Consider the following 22,884-nt stretch of genomic DNA (forward strand, 5'->3'; position numbering starts at 1 on the left):
ATAGCTCCCATATAGACCGATCTCCCGATTTAAGGTTTTAAGCCCATAAAAGCCGTATTTATTACCCGATTTGGCTGAAATTTCGTACAAGGAGTTGTATTTAGATCTGTGATATATGTGCCGAATATGGTTCAGATCGGTTCATATCTTAGCATAGCTCCCATATAGACCGATCTCCCGATTTAAGGTTTGAAGTCCATAAAAGCCGTATTTATTAAAGGATTTGGCTGAATTTTAGCACAACGACTTGTGTTTAGATCTTTGACATCTGTGCCAAATATGGTTCAGATCGGTTCATATCTTAGCATAGCTCCCATATAGAGCGATTTCCCGATTTAAGGTTTTAAGCCCATAAAAGCCGTATTTATTACCCGATTTGGCTGAAATTTGGCACAACGAGTTGTGTTTAGATTTTTTGATATCTGTGCCGAATATGGTTCAAATCTGTCTATATCTTAGAATAGCTCCCATATAGACCGATCTCCCGATTTAAGGTTTTAAGTCCATAAAAGCCGTATTTATTACCCGATTTGGCTGAATTTTGGCACAACGAGTTGTGTTTAGATTTTTTGATATCTGTGCCGAATATGGTTCAGATCGGACTATATTTTAGCATAGCTCCCATATAGACCGATCTCCCGATTTAAGGTTTTAAGCTCATTTATTACCCGATTTGGCTGAAATTTGGCACAACGAGTTGTGTTTAGATTTTTTGATATCTGTGCCAAATACGGTTCAGATCGGTCTATATCTTAGCTTAGCTCCCATATAGACCGATCTCTCGATTTAAGGTCCTAGGCCCTTAAAAGCCGTATTTTTTACCCGATTTGGCTGAAATTTCGCTGTTTAACACTAGGATCCAAGTAGGTTTATATATGTACCTACTTGGACCAAATCGGTTGAAGTAGTATTTTGACAAAATTTACGAACAGTGGTACTATTTTATACAAGGGATCAAAATGACCGGTAAGTCTATTTAGGTATACCGTATACTAGAAAGACCGGTTGGTCTAAGTAATATCTTAGAATTCTGCTGAGCCAAATTTTAGATACCCATCGGTCGAGTGTCTAGATGACATGTGTCCAAATACCTAACATTTGAATCAGATATTGTCCCAATCTACCAAAGTCCTTTAGGGTTGGGCGGTTCACCCGCGGTTTAAAAGGCGTTAAATTATGGCAGACTTTCTACCAGATCGCCCCAAAACAAACAACCATATTCGAGAGATCGGTTCATACGGGAGCCATATCAGATGATGGACCGATTAACTGAACACTTCTTGGAAGTTTTAGCCCAATCGGACAAAAATTGCGGCTTCCGGGGGCTCAAGATGTCAAATCGGAAGATCGGTTCATATGGAAGCTATACCAGATTATATAACGTTTTGGACAGTGCATGCCACAGTTGTTGGAATTAATAACATAAAAATTTTTGCAAAATTTTAGCCCAATCGGACAAAAATTGCGGCTTCCAGAGGCTCAAGATGTCAAATCAAGAGATTGGATCATATGGGAACTATATCAGATTATGGACCGGTTTGGACAGTACATGCCACAGTTGTTGGAGGTAGTAACAGAACACTTCGTGCAAAATTTTAGCCCAATCGGACAAAAATTGCGGCTTTCAAATTGGGAGAGCGGCTCATATGGGAGCTATATTTGGTTATAGACCGATTTGGACCGTACTTGACACAGTTGTTGGAAGTCGTAACAGAACACTTTGTGCAAAATTTATCCCAATCGCACAAAAGTTGCAGCTTCCGGGGGCTCAAGATGTCAAATCAGGAGATCGGGTAATATGGGAGCACAAGAGGCCAAATCGGGAGATCGGTTCATATGGGAGCTATATCAAAATCTGAGCCGATAAGGCTTTTGACCAATATCAAGCGGCTAAATTTTTTCTTTTCTCTTTCGAGACGAGCTCAATGATGGGAGATTTTCTGTGCAAATGGAAAAGAGATCGCAACACACGCCAACCACTATAGGACGCGTTTCGTCTTTGGTTAAAAGAGTTTTTAACCATATTATGTGAGATGTCTTCAAGGGTCGTACGTTGGTATGTTGTATTTGTATCTTATTTATTGCCTCTATGACGCCTCTATGACACAAACACCACATTAACCACGCTCGACAACACTCTCTATTAGCTGTACTTTTCCCAATGCATTTGTTTTCGTTTAATGACAGATTTTTTGTCTGCGACAATTACACAACTTCCATGGTGCACATGCTTCTGTGCATCTGTTGCAAGTTGTAGTGATGGCTTCGAACGCTGGACAACGGCAACAGTTCTCACAGTTGCCCCGTTCGAACCCCGGCCGGGCTCTGCCGAATTTTTTTATTATCAAGTCTTTTTCCTGTTATGGCGAAGATCATTAAATTTCACAAGAGTGTGATACTACAGTAACTACCAAGACCAAGACCTCTTATGGGAATCGAACCCCCACACTGCCGAGCTTGTGCTTTTCCAGCGATTTGGGTACAAACCACAACCACCACATTACTCCCCACTTGGGGTCTCACCGTTGTCAGAGTAGAATCGAATCATAATTGGTAGCCCAAAAATTGCTGCCAGTTCGGATTGGTTACCAAGAGAAACGAGAAGTCACCCGTAGCCGATTTATAGCCAGCATGCGGACATACAAACACACAAACAGGACACGGCATTCTTACGGATCACCCCCAGGGCCGATTGAACATAACCATTCGGTAGCGCAAGTACAGCAGCACCATGTAATGGATACCTAGCGTGTATTCAAGTCACGTTCTTCTCCTACTAAATACTTCCTCCCGGCATGGGATAGCTGTGAGCAACATACAGACTGGAACATTGAGGTCCGATCTGTGTGGTGTTCATTGCTGTTACGAGAAGCGTAGCTGGGAGCTACCGGGCGCGTCCATAGGTTGCGAATAGTGGAATGCTCCATACGGAGTAGCTGCAACGGACGTTGCAAGCACTCAGCAGTATCCAGCGAAGAGTATCAGTGAGAGGCCGAGCGGCACCGGCTCTTGCACAAATAATAAGGCAGCGAGTTATTGGCACCTTTAAATAACCAATCACTACCATGTTCCGGCGCCGATTGTTCCGTTGGACCGGAACGAGCTTGCTCATGTGGTTACAACAACAACTAAATACTTCTTGGAAAAGATTGCCAACTTTGTCACAGTCGTTTCGTCTTCTGGGCCCTATTGAAATCCCACACCGTCTCGCTAATGCCCGTCTCGCCTGTTGTTATTGTTGTAGCCACATTGGTATGTGGAAATAGCGGTCCTCGTTAAGCTCACATATATAAGCAATCTCGTACAGGTCCAAAGAACCGATCGCCTCGGAAACGTTATTACTTTTGGTTATTTAAAGGTGCCACAAACTCGCCTTGTCACATCGAGTATCGTAGGCACTCAATATTAAAGCAAGAGTCGGTGCCGCCCGGCCTGAGACTCTCCACACGATTCTAATGATTGCCCGCGACTGCTTTTGCAGCCACTCGGCATTCCATTATCTGCTACATGTGGACGCGCCCGGTAGCTCTCAGCTGAGCTTCTCGTACTGACGATTAACATCGGAATTCAGAGTTCAAACCCGTGTGGTTCTCATGCCATGCCGAGCTCATCGCGCCTAAATCTCTAATGTCTGCATAGCACAGTTAATGTCTCCAGTCCTCAGGTCTCCCAGTCGCACAAATCGGTGACGGACAATTTCCTCTGATGCAAAAAAGAAGAGCCATGTACCCTCAGTATGAAACCCAGACTAAAGCCGAAGCCAAAGACTAGGTAGTCTCGTCACGAATAAAACTGACTATTGTACACTGTTCATCCATCTGCTTTTCAACGCTCCAAAAAAAGAGCCTTGACCCAACTAAAATTCCCATTTGCCAGCTCAGATGTAGTGAGCCAATTTTCGCGCAATATTCGACTTTCCTTTCTCACTGTGTACAGAAAAGCCTTGCAACTCATTAGCAAAACAAGCGGGGGCAAGTCAAGCAATACTTGTAGTGCATCTATCGAAGCAGTCCTACACACATGCAAGCAAGCCAGCATATCCAAAACGACGACCTGTGGAAGCTCATAAATTTCCCATGAACATTCCATTAAAGAGCAGGGGTACTTCTCACATATCAATGAGTGCCGGCCGAATAATGTTTAAGCTCAATGATAAGGGGCCTCCTTTTTATAGCAGAGTCCGAACGGCCACCGCTAAAAAAAAGGTTCTAGTATGTGAACGCTAGCATCGTAGCCACGGTGGTCTCCATTATAAATAGAACAGCACATGCGAAATTTCGACATTCCACCCCATTACCATGCAATACCACGCATGGACAGTAATTTAATTTCCATAACTTCTAAACAATTTAATTTTAACGACGTTATCCGTTTACAAGATACGACTGCCCTCTCCCTTCTCACTTAATTATGCTAATAAGAAAAATCCTGCACTTACCTCAACTTCGCCCAATGTTTGTGTCCACATGTATTTATCTAAAGTGCAGCCGTTACCGGAATTGGGCAACAATTTGCCAACTTCATCTTTTTCTGTATCATCTTCGACTTTGTCAATTGGTTTGGACTTTTCTTCGTCTACGGCAACAGGAGCGCTTCCACCGGCAGCTACAGTGGCTTCCTCCAAAAGCTTTTGTCTTTTTCTACACAAATCAAAACACGTGAATGACACATAGTTCGAATATATTGCCAAATAACTAACTACTCACTTATCTTCCTCCTCTTTGATAATCTGGGCAGCTTCCTCATCAGTTATATCACAAATCTTACTTTCCGACATCTCTTTTTCGCGTGCCTCTTTCTGTTGACGTTCTTTTTGCTCCCTTTTCTTGGCTTCTGCCTCTTGCTTTTGCAATTTCTCCTTGTGTTCAGCCATGGCCAGGTCAGCCTCTTTGCGCAGAATATCCATGATTAGTTTTTCCCAGTCGCCTGTATAGAAATCACTGCGACGTCTTAGGAAACCAGCAAATGTGCGAAGGAACTAAATGAAAAATATACAATTTGGTGTTCAAGTCATAGCAGGAAGTTAGAAACGTTAAAAGAATGGATGATGTACTCACATCAGGCATTCCACCGGTGTGCTTTTGGGCCATGGCCAACAAAATGTTATCGTATTGCTCTTCTTGGCTAGACATATTATTTTCAGTGAACTTTTTCTCGTTATTTCAATTGATCTATTGAATTTGAAGGAATATTCTCGAATAAAAATTTGTTGAATTTTAACCGGCAGCAAACTGTGAGTGAGTAAACGTGCAGAAAAAAGTTAAACGCCAATCCAATCATCTGTTCAAAACAAATGCCATGACAACCAAACACAAGGTACATCAATAAGAGGTAGGGTCAGCCCGATTGTCACATGCCATGACTTCACATATCGGGGAAGTTAACGGCGCCATTTTAACCCTTTAAAAACTATTAATACTGTCTGAACAAGCATTTTATATGTCGAGTCTATTATGAAAACAGTTTTATTTATAAAGTTTCTTAACACAGCTTCAAATTCGAGAATTTACCAGCTGCCGCAAGTTCTTTCACTGACCTACCTTGTGATCATTTGCTTGAACTGCTTAGGCAACCCTGTTGATGTCAATTAGATATACAGGGTTGTTAAAGACTGTAAGCAAATTCGGTATTCAGTTATCGATTCGATCCGTTATTAATCGATTTAAATAGAAATTATTAAAGTCAAGGTACGTATTGGTAATATGATTACTACATAATAACGATAAGCGGAAAAACGCAATTAAAAAATTAAATATGAGCGTATATAAGATGAATTCTGAAAGAGAAAAGTGATATTCAAGCTTATGTTGAGTCCATTCCGGGTTTTTTTCAGGGTTTTGGAGCCTGTTTTAATATTAAAATTTTTTTAAATGGTTAAAATTAAGTACAGTTGTTGTTGTTGTACCGGAACGAGCTTGCTCCTGTAGATGAGCAAGCTCGTTCCGGTCCAAAGGAGCGATCGCCGCGGGAACAAGTAGACCATAGGTTATTTAAAGGCGCCAATAACTCGCCTTGTCATATCAAACAACATAGGCAATCAGTATTTGCGCAGGAGCTGGTGCCGCCCGGCCTCCCACTAAGACCCTCCGCTCGATACCGCTGATTGTTCGCGATTGCCGTTGCAGCTACTCCGTATGGAGCATTCCACTATCCGCAACCTGTGGACGCTCGCAGCTTAACTTCTCGTGACAGCAATGAAAACCACGCAAATTGGAAATATTCCAGCCTGTTGGGTGCTCACAACTTTGCTGTGCTATAGTATAAAGTTTTGGTATTATTGGAAAAGCTGTAACTTTCAACTGCTGTTTTATTTAAGAATTTTGTAGTGTTTTTATTATCTGTTATTGCATGTTATCGATAACTTGCCAGTACTACTTTGCACTGCAGTAGAATTCTCTAAAATGTTTTAACGAATATTCATGGACACATTTGCAAATGTTTTTATACCCACCACCCATGGTGGATTTAAAAAGGTGGCCTAATGCGACCAGCTGAAAACAGCTGGCTAGTTTGACGGTATTAAGATGACAGAGAAAAGTGGAAGTGAAATAGTAAAAAGATCTGTGAAAACATTTTCATTTGTAGTACTAAGAATGACATAATTACCAGGTAGTGTAAATTAGGTATTTAAAGACGCCAATAACTCGCCTTGTCATATCAAGCCGACCGACCAGGCGTTTTACTCTTTGCTGAAATGACTCGTTAGCAATGTCTTCAATAAGTGGCGCATGGATTGCTTTATAGAAAGCTGGCGAAAGGAGAAGAGCCATGAGGTCTTTCCTATGTCACGGCTTTGGTTAAATTCGTCGCAGTACATTCGATGAATACATTTTTGGTTTTTAGGGATATCTTGGAATGATCACCATTTATGAAGGGAGGTAAATACAACACCACTAAATTGGCATCATAGATCACGGCATAGGCCGGTGAGACGGAACGAAATTGAGACAGAACTGCTTTGGTTTGCCAGGCTGGTCAATCTACAAAGACTACATTCACCCGGTAGCTGTTCACCGTGTCCGTTTGTTTATTCTAAGCTTCATTAATACGAATTCAGGATTCACTGAATAAGGTTAAGCCAAGCGATCAGCCGATATACTTTTTTTTAATATTTGGCAGTACTTGGCATTGAGGATGTCAACTTGTTCTCTTTTTACATTCATTCTTTGTTTACGTTTTCTCCTATATGATGACATTTTCAATCGTCAGATTTGACATCCTTAATGATGTTTATGGGGCCTATCCACTTTGTGTTTTGCATGTGACCTAACCTTCTATTAGTGAATCCTGATACGAATTAGTTGCCTTGTAATAAAAAATATGGTAACAATGATGTCAACATATAACTGTTAACTATCAAAACAACGCTTTACACGCCAAATAAAAAAAGTTTAATTACAACTAAACAAGTTAGCAACATTGTTGGAAACATTGCGAAATTTCACAAAATTAAATTGACGTTTAGCAACATTTTCCGCACAATCGAAGTCAGTACTGGGCTTTAGCTTGGTTGACAGTCATATGATAAGGATGTCAACATACAACTGTTTACTATCAAAACAACGCTTTACACGCCAAATAAAAAAAGTTTAATTACAACTAAACAAATGAGCAACATTGTTGGAAAGATTGTGAGATTTCACAAAATTTCAAAAAAGTAATCGCGAACAACATGTGTTTTTCAACTGTGAAAAACGAATATAGTACCAGCCCTTAAAAGCAAACATGTGTCCACAATCGATTGAAAACTAACTTGCACCTAGCGCCTTTTTAAGGATCACTCGGCACATTTACTAGAATAAAACATCTGTTGTTGTTGTTGTTAACGTTTTTAGCACCAGGAAAAATGTCCGCCTTGTTATTGCTGTAACCGAACTACAACACAAGTAGATAAATTTACATAGCTGTAGACATCACAAATGCACATTAAAACAACATTGAAAATTTGTTCCACGAATGTTAAAGTGGGAGGATTAACTCTGTTAAAGAAAAACATCAATCCTCTTTGGCTCCTTACTCATCATCTGTTTTTGCAGACAGAACGAAGAGCAAATATACCGGAATATGAAACGACCGACACACATGCACGATGAGTTGTGTGCTCACTTTTAAGAAGTTGTAGGTAGTAAGTACACTCAGAAAAAGTGGTTACTAGAATTTATTAAAAAAAAACGTATTCCAATAAAGTAAGTCAATGTAATATGATTTGATGCTGGCGAGAACAGAAAAAATTTTTAGCGGTGATTATCCCCTCCTAATGTTGGCTACATTTGTGAAGTACATTGCCATGTAAAAACTTCTCCCCAAAGAGGTGTGTGTCGCACGGCAGCACGCCGTTCGGACTCCGCTATAAAATGGAGTCCCCTTATCATTGATATGTGAGAAGTTTGCCCTGTTCCTTAATGGAATGTTCATGGGCAAATTTTTTACAGATGATCTCCAACCGACTTGGCATCGATTCTACCAATTTTCGGCACATTTCTGGAGTGATTTTGTCCCATAGACTGAGGAGGATCTCCGACTACCTGGCAGCAGTGCCGACTGGAGTGAGGGCATTCAGGATTCGTTTTTCTGAGAGGGACCAATGGAGGACGGATGGTGTACTTGAGGAGGATGAGACCTCGATCTACACAGATGGCTGGAATCTGGGACTGGATTGGGGGTCTACTCTGATGCACTCAATATCAGTATGTCTCTGAGACTGCCGAACGAGTGTACTGTCTTTCAGGCAGAGGTCTTGGCCATTACAATAGTCGCAAGAGAAATTTTGGCAAAAGGCTTAACGCCCTTGAAACTCAGAATTTATGTGGACAGTATGGCGGCCAGAAGCGTCCCGGACTGTTTGGAATCCCTGAATAGGCTCCGGGCACACGATGTGACGCTGACATGGGTTCCTGGGCATGAGGGGATTCCAGAAAATGAGAGACAGGACGAGTGCGCCGGGAGGGTTTCATCTGCGCCGGAAGGACCAGTCATCGGACTTGCCTACGTGGCATTGGTCGAGCTACTGAACACAGTAGAGGGGATGGCCAGGGTGGCGTCGGTGATGAGGTAGGACTCGGTAGATGGTTGCCGGACTGCGAAGGCGCTATGGCCGGTCATCGACCGGAGGAGGACGAGGGAGTTGCTGGCGTTCAATAAGTGGTCGATGAGTATTTTGACAGGGGTCATAACCGGATACTGTGCCATAGGCCGCAAGGCGGCGCGCATGGGGATACCGCACAATGAATTCTGTAGGAGTTGCCTCGATGAGGATAAAAAGAAGACTATTGAGCACTTCCTGTGTTCCTATCCGGGTCTGCAGAGACGTAGGCTCTCCTTTCTGGGGAGCCGTTTCTTCTGTGATCTAGGTGAACTTGCGAACGTACCTATGGTATCCCTTCTGATGTTTGTTAAGGGAACAGGATGTTTCCGACGGTGGGGTGCCACAGGCTCCGGCGTAGGTAGGTCCATGCTTGCGTAGGGAAGGGCGGTTCTTCAACTCCCGCTCGGGTTTCTCCACTCCTCCTATCTTTTTCTTTGTATTCGTGTATAACCTCTAGCACGAGGTCTCACATTTTCCTTTTTCTTCCCTTTCTTTCTGTAGGGAACCACAAAGGGCCAAACTGGCCTCCGAGTGAACTCACCTTTGGTGGGCGACCCATTCAACCTAACCTTGTTCCATTTTTTCTGCGACACCTATTTAATGGTGATTTTGATTGTGCAAAAAAGTGTAGCATTTATTCGACATGTTGCACTGAAATCGAAAAATGTAACCCCACCATCGGGTGTAATGTTCGCAAAGAGGGCGATCGAGAGATCGGTCTATATGGCAGCTATATTTAAATCTGAACGGATCTGAGCCAAATTGAAGGAGAATGTCGAAGAGTCTAACACAACGAACTGTCCCAAATTTCGGCGGCATGGGACAATAAATGCGCTTTTTATGAGCCCAAAACCTTAAATCGGCGAATCGGTCTATATGACAGCTATATCCAAATCTGGACCGACTGGATGTATGTTAATGTCGTTCATGTCGTTCAAATTGAAGAAGGATATCGAAGGGCCTAACACACGTCACTGTCCCAAATTTCAGCAAAATCGGATAATAAATTTGGCTTTTATAGGCCTAATACCCTAAATCGGCGGATCGGCCAATATAGCCCATCCTCGAACTTCACCTGCTTATGGACAAAAAAAGAATCTGTGCAAAGTTTTAACTCAATATCTCTATTTTTAAAGAATGTAGTGTTATTTCAACAGACATACGGACGGACATGGCTAAACCGTCTTAGATTTTTACGCTGATCAAGAATATATATACTTTATAGGGTCGGAAAGGGATATTTCGATGTGTTGCAAACGGAATGACAAAATGAATATACCCCCATCCTTTTCATTCTACTACAACAATTATAAAGTGCAGAAAAAAATTAATTTGTTCAAGTTCTCATTAAACTAACCAAAAGTTCATATGATTTCTCTATTTTTAACAACAACATAAAAAAATTTGAATAATAATGTCTTTAGCGCTATATGAAGTTTAATTTTATAGAAAATTTGTTCATTTTAACTTAACCATGGGGTCATCACTTTTTCTTTGAGTGTATAGGGTGGTGGGGTTTTGAACACTACAGGCTGGCTGGTCGGTCATTGCAGTTTACTTGCAAAGCATACAAGAGCTCTTCTGTCTTGCTGGTTATTTACTCTACCAACAGCAGAGTGGCGCTCAGTTTTGTGCGGTCTTTTGAAGGAATCAGTCGTTTCAAACGTTCTCAAGCTTAAAGCCTTAAAGCGAAGAAGAAGTGAATCAGTGATTCAGTGGTGAAGTAGTGAATTCTAAACCAACCAAGAAGCAAAGTGTGTGCCGTTTGTCTTCTTCATCAGCAACAACATAGCCAGCCACCCGTTAAAGGGAAAAACAGTTTTGCAAAAGAAGAAAAATTTGTTTATATTAACAAAACGTGAAAAGGAAATTACGAAAAAAGAAAACCAAACGGAAGCAGCACACATTTAGCTAAAAGAAATCTCCATGATTTTTGTGTGATAGCTGTTCTGGTTTGAGCACAAAATACAACAAAGGATACAAATTGTGAAAAAAGTATATAATTTTGTTAATTCTTACAATTGTAGTTACGAAAATTTAGCAACAAAAAAGAAAATTCTATTTCGAAATGCTTTTCCACATTCCTTTTATGGTGTAGAGATTTTACAAGACAGCATAAATGTACCCATTCGTCGTTTCGTTTTGTCATCGTACTTGTCGTCGTCGTCTTTGGACATCACACACACAGATTCTGAAGCGTAGAAATTTAGAAATTTCTAGAAACTTTCCATCCACAGTAATCATAATTTTGAAGTAATTTATTTGTCTTAAACATATCACTTGGTACAAAATTTTATTTTCCCACAAATTTAAGTTTATTTTTGTAAGCATTGAAAAAAACGAAAACAAGCACACACACATATATGTATATATCTGTGACGACTTTGCAGAAGGCAAAGAAGTTGTTTAGGAAACCCCGTTCTATTCCTCTCCTCCCACTTTCAGATTACAGTAAATGCATACGACGATGCTCAGAGAATCTTCAAGGGGTGTTCGTGGCTTCGTGCGATGCAGAAGTAAAATCAATAAACTCTTGCATTGAAGAATACAACACATGCTTACATACCTACATACATGCGAATATTTTTACTTGATGTTGTGTGGTGCCCTTTTTGTTTCTTTTGCTTAGAGTTAACATAGCACAAACATACATATGGATAAATATGTATAGTTATGTGTAACGAAATTTATACACATAGGGGAGACATGATAAATGACTGGATGTATGTTAATGTCGTTCATGGCTGTGTATAGCACGACTAGTGTCATCTCCACAGAGTTGGGGGGGGGGGGGGGGGGGGGGATTACTGAGTGGAGTCTCTGCTACTGTTAATTGCTTTAATAGAACAGGGCATGTTTGCCTTCCGTTAAATATACATACATACGTACATATGTATGTAGCAACAACATACTAAACAATGTAAGAGAAGGAATGCCATCATTCATAATTGATGTAATGTTGTTTGTTAAATACCTTCCTACATTATAACAACATATTAAAATCCTATGGGTCCTTTTATAATATGGGTATTCGTATTTTTTGTGGGAAACGAAATAAATGTTATATGGGAAAGAAAATTGAAATGAGAAAAAATTGTTTACGTATTCTATTTCTTTATGTTATTACCGCTTTTATTGCCTCCCGGTATCTGTCCATGTTATTTTGGGCTGAACTGTATTTTACGGGCTAGTTCGCAAAAAAATCGATTTTTTTGAATGCCACATAATTTTGACCCCAGGAACCCGAATATGAAGTGCGTTTTTGGGGCTCGGGTCCGTGGACCCCCCTAGGGGCCAAAAGCCCCCCATGGGAGGAAATAGTCCAACCTGGGCGATATGGATGTCAAATGAAAGGTATTGATTAGTAGATTACGAAAATGCAAACAAACGTCCAAAATTTTGACCCGGGAAGGACCTACGGCATCTTAAGAATTTGGAACCCTCTTAAACCTAGGCAAAATGGGTATCAAATTAAAGGTATGAACGAGTAGACTACGAATATGCAAATTAAGCTCTAGAAGAACTCTAAATTAAAACAAATACTAAAAAAATACAAAATAAAAAAAAGGTTTAAAAAAATCGCGCTTTTTTTACAAAAAGCTTTTGAAGGCAAATAGTTTGCTATTTCCCACTGTTGGGCATATGGCCGAAGGCCGGCAAATTTGTCCAACTTTGGTAGCCGAATAGAGTTTTATTTTAAATACTTTTTTCTATTTCCCACTGATGGATATATGGTGGAAGAACAAATTTCAAACCCGGCCAAAGGCCGGCAAATTTTGCCAACTTTGAAAGACAAATAAAGTTTTATTTAATTTAAAAATTTCGTAAATTTTCCAAATAGGGGTCAAAATTCTCAAGACGCCATAGATCCTTTTCGGGTCAAAATTTGTTACATATTTGTTATCTACTAATCAGTACCTTTCATTTGATACCCATATTGCCTAGGTTGGACTACTTCCCCCCAAGGGGGGCTTTTGGCCCCTTTGGGGATCCACGGCCCGAGCCCCAAAAACAGACTTAATTTTCGGGTTTCTGGGGTTAAAGTTAGGGAGTATGCAAAAAAATCGATTTTTTGCGAACTACCCCGTAAAAAACAGTTTTGCCCAAACATTTCTTGCTGCTATTTTAACTAAGAAAATCAGCTGTTTAATGTACACATGTCTGCTTAAAAAATTAGTTTTGATTACTTGAGGCATATTTTGATTTTATTTTTGAAATATTGTTAAAAGAGATTATTTTAATTTGGAATATCTGAATATCGTTTGACATTTTTTCCTATCAATACTATTCTATCGGCAAAATTAGATTTTTTGCAAAATTTAACAGAAATAAGCGATCCAACTCTAAGGATACATTGCGCCTATATAAAGCGCAATTTTCATCCGATTGGACTAAAATTTTGTACAATGAATTCTCTCATGACTTCCAACTAAATTTATTAAATTTGGTTTTATTCGATCTGTGCACTGATACTGCGTCTATATAAATCGATCTACCGATTTTTCGTTTAAAATATATGTGATGCAAAATTACCGATAACATCGATTCTATCAATATTTATTATAAGTAATATCGAATATCGATAGTTTTCACGATAACGGTCGAAGGAAAAAAGATATGTGATTGAAATTTTGCAAAGAGACTTCTTATTGATGTAGGTCGCTGGGGTTTGCAAATGGGTCATATCGGTTCAGATTTCGATATAGCTCCCATATAAACCGATTTGTGATCTTGAGTCCCTGAAAGTCGTAACTGTTGTCCGATTTGGGGGAAATTCTGCACGTAGTCTTCTGTTTCGTCTTCCAATAAACGTGCCAAGAACGATTCAAATTGGTCTGCCGGCACGGGATAGCTGTGAGCACCACATATACTGAAACAATGAGGTTCAATCTGTGTGGTGTTCAGGCGCGTCCAGAGGTTGCGGATGGTGGAAAGCTCCATACGGAGTAGCTGCAACGGCAGTCGCGGACAATCAGCGGTATCGAGCGGGGAGTCTCAGTGAGAGACCGGGCGGCACCGGCTCATGCACAAATACTGCGTGGCTATGATGCTCGATATGACAAGGTGGGTTATTGGCGCCTTTTAAAAAGCAATGGCCAACCTATTCCCGCGGCGATCAGTCCGTAACTGGAACGAGCTTGCTCACCTACAGAGGCTTGACGAGGAATGTGAGTGAAGATAAATTCCGAATTTAACTAGTGGAGACACAAACCACTGACTTAACAGTCCTCTGTTACTGCCATTAGCAGAGCACTGTTAAGGAACTTTGTAGGCAATTAATTAATAAAAAAAAAGGATTTGTTCATAAAAAGGAAATTTCAAAACACAAAAAACCAAAAAAAGATCTAGAAAATAATAAGGTGATCCAACATTAAAATTTAGTTCCCTCAATAACCGCAAGACGTACTAACAAGATAAAGAAGATTGTAAAATTGATTGATCCACTGTGCACAAATGGAAAATAGTAAGGCGATGAGACCGGTCTCAAATGAGAGCAAGGGAAGCCTAGTTTCTTATACATATGCACATATTTTCCAAATAATCGTCTAACTATCGAATTTTTCAAAAAAACTTGAAAAAATCGCTACAAGACCTCAAAAATCTATTTTGCGTGAACCACTGTGCAAAAATGGAAAAAGTTGATACTTTGAAACCGGTGTCAAACGACAGCTTATGAAGTCTAGTTTCTAATCCAAAAGGGCCTATATTCCAAATCATCGTCTAACTATCGAATTTTTGAGAAAAACTTGAAAAAAATCGCTACAAGACCTCAAAAATCTATTTTGCGTGAACCACTGTGCAAAAATGGAAAAAGTTGATACTTTGAAACCGGTGTCAAACGACAGCTTATGAAGTCTAGTTTCTAATCCAAAAGGGCCTATATTCCAAATCATCGTCTAACTATCGAATTTTTGAGAAAAACTTCAAAAAATTCGCTACAAGACCTCAAAAATCTATTTTGTGTGAACCACTGTGCAAAAATGGAAAAAGTTGATACTTTGAAACCGGTGTCAAACGACAGCTTATGAAGTCTAGTTTCTAAGCCAAAAGGGCTTATATTCCAAATAATCGTCTAACTATCGAATTTTTGAGAAAAACTTGAAAAAAATCGCTACAAGACCTCAAAAATCTATTTTGTGTGAACCACTGTGCAAAAATGGAAAAAGTTGATACTTTGAAACCGGTGTCAAACGACAGCTTATGAAGTCTAGTTTCTAATCCAAAAGGGCCTATATTCCAAATAATCGTCTAACTATCGAATTTTTGAGAAAAACTTCAAAAAATTCGCTGCAAGACCTCAAAAATCTATTTTGTGTGAACCACTGTGCAAAAATGGAAAAAGTTGATACTTTGAAACCGGTGTCAAACGACAGCTTATGAAGTCTAGTTTCTAATCCAAAAGGGCCTATATTCCAAATAATCGTCTAACTATCGAATTTTTCAAAAAAACTTCAAAAAATTCGCTGCAAGACCTCAAAAATCTATTTTGTGTGAACCACTGTGCAAAAATGGAAAAAGTTGATACTTTGAAACCGGTGTCAAACGACAGCTTATGAAGTCTAGTTTCTAAGCCAAAAGGGCTTATATTCCAAATAATCGTCTAACTATCGAATTTTTGAGAAAAACTTGAAAAAAATCGCTACAAGACCTCAAAAATCTATTTTGTGTGAACCACTGTGCAAAAATGGAAAAAGTTGATACTTTGAAACCGGTGTCAAACGACAGCTTATGAAGTCTAGTTTCTAATCCAAAAGGGCCTATATTCCAAATCATCGTCTAACTATCGATTTTTTGAGAAAAAATTGAAAAAATCGCTACAAGACCTCAAAAATCTATTTTGCGTGAACCACTGTGCAAAAATGGAAAAAGTTGATACTTTGAAACCGGTGTCAAACGACAGCTTATGAAGTCTAGTTTCTAAGTCAAAAGGGCTTATATTCCAAATAATCGTCTAACTATCGAATTTTTGAGAAAAACTTGAAAAAAATCGCTACAAGACCTCAAAAATCTATTTTGTGTGAACCACTGTGCAAAAATGGAAAAAGTTGATACTTTGAAACCGGTGTCAAACTACAGCTTATGAAGTCTAGTTTCTAATCCAAAAGGGCTTATATTCCAAATCATCGTCTAACTATCGAATTTTTGAGAAAAAATTGAAAAAATCGCTACAAGACCTCAAAAATCTATTTTGTGTGAACCACTGTGCAAAAATGGAAAAAGTTGATACTTTGAAACCGGTGTCAAACGACAGCTTATGAAGTCTAGTTTCTAATCCAAAAGGGCCTATATTCCAAATCATCGTCTAACTATCGAATTTTTCAAAAAAACTTGAAAAAAATCGCTACAAGACCTCAAAAATCTATTTTGCGTGAACCACTGTGCAAAAATGGAAAAAGTTGATACTTTGAAACCGGTGTCAAACGACAGCTTATGAAGTCGAGTTTCTAATCCAAAAGGGCCTATATTCCAAATAATCGTCTAACTATCGAATTTTTCAAAAAAACTTCAAAAAATTCGCTACAAGACCTCAAAAATCTATTTTGTGTGAACCACTGTGCAAAAATGGAAAAAGTTGATACTTTGAAACCGGTGTCAAACGACAGCTTATGAAGTCTAGTTTCTAATCCAAAAGGGCCTATATTCCAAATAATCGTCTAACTATCGAATTTTTCAAAAAAACTTCAAAAAATTCGCTACAAGACCTCAAAAATCTATTTTGTGTGAACCACTGTGCAAAAATGGAAAAAGTTGATACTTTGAAACCGGTGTCAAACTACAGCTTATGAAGTCTAGTTTCTAATCCAAAAGGGCTTATATTCCAAATCATCGTCTAACTATCGAATTTTTGAGAAAAAATTGAAAAAATCGCTACAAGACCTCAAAAATCTATTTTGCGTGAACCACTGTGCAAAAATGGAAAAAGTTGATACTTTGAAACCGGTGTCAAACTACAGCTTATGAAGTCTAGTTTCTAATCCAAAAGGGCTTATATTCCAAATCATCGTCTAACTATCGAATTTTTGAGAAAAAATTGAAAAAAATCGCTACAAGACCTCAAAAATCTATTTTGTGTGAACCACTGTGCAAAAATGGAAAAAGTTGATACTTTGAAACCGGTGTCAAACGACAGCTTATGAAGTCTAGTTTCTAATCCAAAAGGGCCTATATTCCAAATCATCGTCTAACTATCGAATTTTTGAGAAAAACTTGAAAAAAAATCGCTACAAGACCTCAAAAATCTATTTTGCGTGAACCACTGTGCAAAAATGGAAAAAGTTGATACTTTGAAACCGGTGTCAAACGACAGCTTATGAAGTCTAGTTTCTAATCCAAAAGGGCCTATATTCCAAATAATCGTCTAACTATCGAATTTTTGAGAAAAACTTCAAAAAATTCGCTGCAAGACCTCAAAAATCTATTTTGTGTGAACCACTGTGCAAAAATGGAAAAAGTTGATACTTTGAAACCGGTGTCAAACGACAGCTTATGAAGTCTAGTTTCTAATCCAAAAGGGCCTATATTCCAAATAATCGTCTAACTATCGAATTTTTGAGAAAAACTTCAAAAAATTCGCTGCAAGACCTCAAAAATCTATTTTGTGTGAACCACTGTGCAAAAATGGAAAAAGTTGATACTTTGAAACCGGTGTCAAACGACAGCTTATGAAGTCTAGTTTCTAATCCAAAAGGGCCTATATTCCAAATCATCGTCTAACTATCGATTTTTTGAGAAAAACTTGAAAAAAATCGCTACAAGACCTCAAAAATCTATTTTGTGTGAACCACTGTGCAAAAATGGAAAAAGTTGATACTTTGAAACCGGTGTCAAACGACAGCTTATGAAGTCTAGTTTCTAATCCAAAAGGGCCTATATTCCAAATAATCGTCTAACTATCGAATTTTTCAAAAAAACTTCAAAAAATTCGCTACAAGACCTCAAAAATCTATTTTGTGTGAACCACTGTGCAAAAATGGAAAAAGTTGATACTTTGAAACCGGTGTCAAACTACAGCTTATGAAGTCTAGTTTCTAATCCAAAAGGGCTTATATTCCAAATCATCGTCTAACTATCGAATTTTTGAGAAAAAATTGAAAAAATCGCTACAAGACCTCAAAAATCTATTTTGCGTGAACCACTGTGCAAAAATGGAAAAAGTTGATACTTTGAAACCGGTGTCAAACGACAGCTTATGAAGTCTAGTTTCTAATCCAAAAGGGCCTATATTCCAAATCATCGTCTAACTATCGAATTTTTGAGAAAAACTTGAAAAAAATCGCTACAAGACCTCAAAAATCTATTTTGTGTGAACCACTGTGCAAAAATGGAAAAAGTTGATACTTTGAAACCGGTGTCAAACGACAGCTTATGAAGTCTAGTTTCTAATCCAAAAGGGCTTATATTCCAAATCATCGTCTAACTATCGAATTTTTGAGAAAAAATTGAAAAAATCGCTACAAGACCTCAAAAATCTATTTTGCGTGAACCACTGTGCAAAAATGGAAAAAGTTGATACTTTGAAACCGGTGTCAAACGACAGCTTATGAAGTCTAGTTTCTAATCCAAAAGGGCCTATATTCCAAATCATCGTCTAACTATCGAATTTTTGAGAAAAACTTGAAAAAAATCGCTACAAGACCTCAAAAATCTATTTTGTGTGAACCACTGTGCAAAAATGGAAAAAGTTGATACTTTGAAACCGGTGTCAAACGACAGCTTATGAAGTCTAGTTTCTAATCCAAAAGGGCCTATATTCCAAATAATCGTCTAACTATCGAATTTTTCAAAAAAACTTCAAAAAATTCGCTGCAAGACCTCAAAAATCTATTTTGTGTGAACCACTGTGCAAAAATGGAAAAAGTTGATACTTTGAAACCGGTGTCAAACGACAGCTTATGAAGTCTAGTTTCTAAGCCAAAAGGGCTTATATTCCAAATAATCGTCTAACTATCGAATTTTTGAGAAAAACTTGAAAAAAATCGCTACAAGACCTCAAAAATCTATTTTGTGTGAACCACTGTGCAAAAATGGAAAAAGTTGATACTTTGAAACCGGTGTCAAACGACAGCTTATGAAGTCTAGTTTCTAATCCAAAAGGGCCTATATTCCAAATAATCGTCTAACTATCGAATTTTTCAAAAAAACTTCAAAAAATTCGCTGCAAGACCTCAAAAATCTATTTTGTGTGAACCACTGTGCAAAAATGGAAAAAGTTGATACTTTGAAACCGGTGTCAAACGACAGCTTATGAAGTCTAGTTTCTAAGCCAAAAGGGCTTATATTCCAAATAATCGTCTAACTATCGAATTTTTGAGAAAAACTTGAAAAAAATCGCTACAAGACCTCAAAAATCTATTTTGTGTGAACCACTGTGCAAAAATGGAAAAAGTTGATACTTTGAAACCGGTGTCAAACGACAGCTTATGAAGTCTAGTTTCTAATCCAAAAGGGCCTATATTCCAAATCATCGTCTAACTATCGATTTTTTGAGAAAAACTTGAAAAAAATCGCTACAAGACCTCAAAAATCTATTTTGTGTGAACCACTGTGCAAAAATGGAAAAAGTTGATACTTTGAAACCGGTGTCAAACGACAGCTTATGAAGTCTAGTTTCTAATCCAAAAGGGCCTATATTCCAAATAATCGTCTAACTATCGAATTTTTCAAAAAAACTTCAAAAAATTCGCTGCAAGACCTCAAAAATCTATTTTGTGTGAACCACTGTGCAAAAATGGAAAAAGTTGATACTTTGAAACCGGTGTCAAACGACAGCTTATGAAGTCTAGTTTCTAAGCCAAAAGGGCTTATATTCCAAATAATCGTCTAACTATCGAATTTTTGAGAAAAACTTGAAAAAAATCGCTACAAGACCTCAAAAATCTATTTTGTGTGAACCACTGTGCAAAAATGGAAAAAGTTGATACTTTGAAACCGGTGTCAAACGACAGCTTATGAAGTCTAGTTTCTAATCCAAAAGGGCCTATATTCCAAATAATCGTCTAACTATCGAATTTTTCAAAAAAACTTCAAAAAATTCGCTACAAGACCTCAAAAATCTATTTTGTGTGAACCACTGTGCAAAAATGGAAAAAGTTGATACTTTGAAACCGGTGTCAAACGACAGCTTATGAAGTCTAGTTTCTAATCCAAAAGGGCCTATATTCCAAATCATCGTCTAACTATCGAATTTTTGAGAAAAAATTGAAAAAATCGCTACAAGACCTCAGTGGTTCACACAAAATAGATTTTTGAGGTCTTGTAGCGATTTTTTTCAAGTTTTTCTCAAAAATTCGATAGTTAGACGATGATTTGGAATATAGGCCCTTTTGGATTAGAAACTAGACTTCATAAGCTGTCGTTTGACACCGGTTTCAAAGTATCAACTTTTTCCATTTTTGCACAGTGGTTCACACAAAATAGATTTTTGAGGTCTTGTAGCGAATTTTTTGAAGTTTTTTTGAAAAATTCGATAGTTAGACGATTATTTGGAATATAGGCCCTTTTGGATTAGAAACTCGACTTCATAAGCTGTCGTTTGACACCGGTTTCAAAGTATCAACTTTTTCCATTTTTGCACAGTGGTTCACACAAAATAGATTTTTGAGGTCTTGTAGCGATTTTTTTCAATTTTTTCTCAAAAATTCGATAGTTAGACGATGATTTGGAATATAAGCCCTTTTGGATTAGAAACTAGACTTCATAAGCTGTAGTTTGACACCGGTTTCAAAGTATCAACTTTTTCCATTTTTGCACAGTGGTTCACACAAAATAGATTTTTGAGGTCTTGTAGCGAATTTTTTGAAGTTTTTTTGAAAAATTCGATAGTTAGACGATTATTTGGAATATAGGCCCTTTTGGATTAGAAACTAGACTTCATAAGCTGTCGTTTGACACCGGTTTCAAAGTATCAACTTTTTCCATTTTTGCACAGTGGTTCACACAAAATAGATTTTTGAGGTCTTGTAGCGAATTTTTTGAAGTTTTTTTGAAAAATTCGATAGTTAGACGATTATTTGGAATATAGGCCCTTTTGGATTAGAAACTCGACTTCATAAGCTGTCGTTTGACACCGGTTTCAAAGTATCAACTTTTTCCATTTTTGCACAGTGGTTCACACAAAATAGATTTTTGAGGTCTTGTAGCGAATTTTTTGAAGTTTTTTTGAAAAATTCGATAGTTAGACGATTATTTGGAATATAGGCCCTTTTGGATTAGAAACTCGACTTCATAAGCTGTCGTTTGACACCGGTTTCAAAGTATCAACTTTTTCCATTTTTGCACAGTGGTTCACACAAAATAGATTTTTGAGGTCTTGTAGCGATTTTTTTCAATTTTTTCTCAAAAATTCGATAGTTAGACGATGATTTGGAATATAAGCCCTTTTGGATTAGAAACTAGACTTCATAAGCTGTAGTTTGACACCGGTTTCAAAGTATCAACTTTTTCCATTTTTGCACAGTGGTTCACACAAAATAGATTTTTGAGGTCTTGTAGCGAATTTTTTGAAGTTTTTTTGAAAAATTCGATAGTTAGACGAATATTTGGAATATAGGCCCTTTTGGATTAGAAACTAGACTTCATAAGCTGTCGTTTGACACCGGTTTCAAAGTATCAACTTTTTCCATTTTTGCACAGTGGTTCACACAAAATAGATTTTTGAGGTCTTGTAGCGATTTTTTTCAAGTTTTTCTCAAAAATTCGATAGTTAGACGATGATTTGGAATATAGGCCCTTTTGGATTAGAAACTAGACTTCATAAGCTGTCGTTTGACACCGGTTTCAAAGTATCAACTTTTTCCATTTTTGCACAGTGGTTCACACAAAACAGATTTTTGAGGTCTTGTAGCGATTTTTTTCAATTTTTTCTCAAAAATTCGATAGTTAGACGATGATTTGGAATATAAGCCCTTTTGGATTAGAAACTAGACTTCATAAGCTGTAGTTTGACACCGGTTTCAAAGTATCAACTTTTTCCATTTTTGCACAGTGGTTCACACAAAATAGATTTTTGAGGTCTTGTAGCGATTTTTTTCAAGTTTTTCTCAAAAATTCGATAGTTAGACGATTATTTGGAATATAAGCCCTTTTGACTTAGAAACTAGACTTCATAAGCTGTCGTTTGACACCGGTTTCAAAGTATCAACTTTTTCCATTTTTGCACAGTGGTTCACACAAAATAGATTTTTGAGGTCTTGTAGCGAATTTTTTGAAGTTTTTTTGAAAAATTCGATAGTTAGACGATTATTTGGAATATAGGCCCTTTTGGATTAGAAACTAGACTTCATAAGCTGTCGTTTGACACCGGTTTCAAAGTATCAACTTTTTCCATTTTTGCACAGTGGTTCACACAAAATAGATTTTTGAGGTCTTGTAGCGAATTTTTTGAAGTTTTTTTGAAAAATTCGATAGTTAGACGATTATTTGGAATATAGGCCCTTTTGGATTAGAAACTCGACTTCATAAGCTGTCGTTTGACACCGGTTTCAAAGTATCAACTTTTTCCATTTTTGCACAGTGGTTCACGCAAAATAGATTTTTGAGGTCTTGTAGCGATTTTTTTCAAGTTTTTCTCAAAAATTCGATAGTTAGACGATGATTTGGAATATAGGCCCTTTTGGATTAGAAACTAGACTTCATAAGCTGTCGTTTGACACCGGTTTCAAAGTATCAACTTTTTCCATTTTTGCACAGTGGTTCACACAAAATAGATTTTTGAGGTCTTGTAGCGATTTTTTCAATTTTTTCTCAAAAATTCGATAGTTAGACGATGATTTGGAATATAAGCCCTTTTGGATTAGAAA

At 37.9% G+C, this 22,884-nt stretch overlaps 2 protein-coding genes across 2 annotated transcripts in view; one reads left to right on the top strand and one right to left on the bottom strand.

Annotated features, from left to right (window-relative positions):
* The window catches only part of LOC106092767 (nuclear migration protein nudC), a 108,341-nt gene extending 103,059 nt beyond the window's left edge, over nucleotides 1-5,282 (bottom strand). The window contains exons 1-3 of the mRNA XM_059361101.1: nucleotides 5,058-5,282; nucleotides 4,707-4,978; nucleotides 4,439-4,640 (exon numbers count right to left, since the gene is read on the bottom strand). Coding sequence (XP_059217084.1) covers nucleotides 4,439-4,640; nucleotides 4,707-4,978; nucleotides 5,058-5,132 — 549 coding nt within the window. The 5' untranslated portion in view covers nucleotides 5,133-5,282. The remainder of the gene's footprint in view (nucleotides 1-4,438; nucleotides 4,641-4,706; nucleotides 4,979-5,057) is intronic.
* Nucleotides 5,283-10,726: 5,444 nt separating this feature from the next.
* Nucleotides 10,727-22,884, top strand: part of LOC106092120 (uncharacterized) — a 121,091-nt gene continuing 108,933 nt past the window's right edge. The window contains exon 1 of the mRNA XM_059361113.1: nucleotides 10,727-11,080. The gene's annotated coding sequence lies outside the window, so the exon portion shown is untranslated. The remainder of the gene's footprint in view (nucleotides 11,081-22,884) is intronic.

This window comes from Stomoxys calcitrans, chromosome 1 (genome assembly GCF_963082655.1).
Source record: "Stomoxys calcitrans chromosome 1, idStoCalc2.1, whole genome shotgun sequence".
NCBI classification, from domain to species: domain Eukaryota; kingdom Metazoa; phylum Arthropoda; class Insecta; order Diptera; family Muscidae; genus Stomoxys; species Stomoxys calcitrans.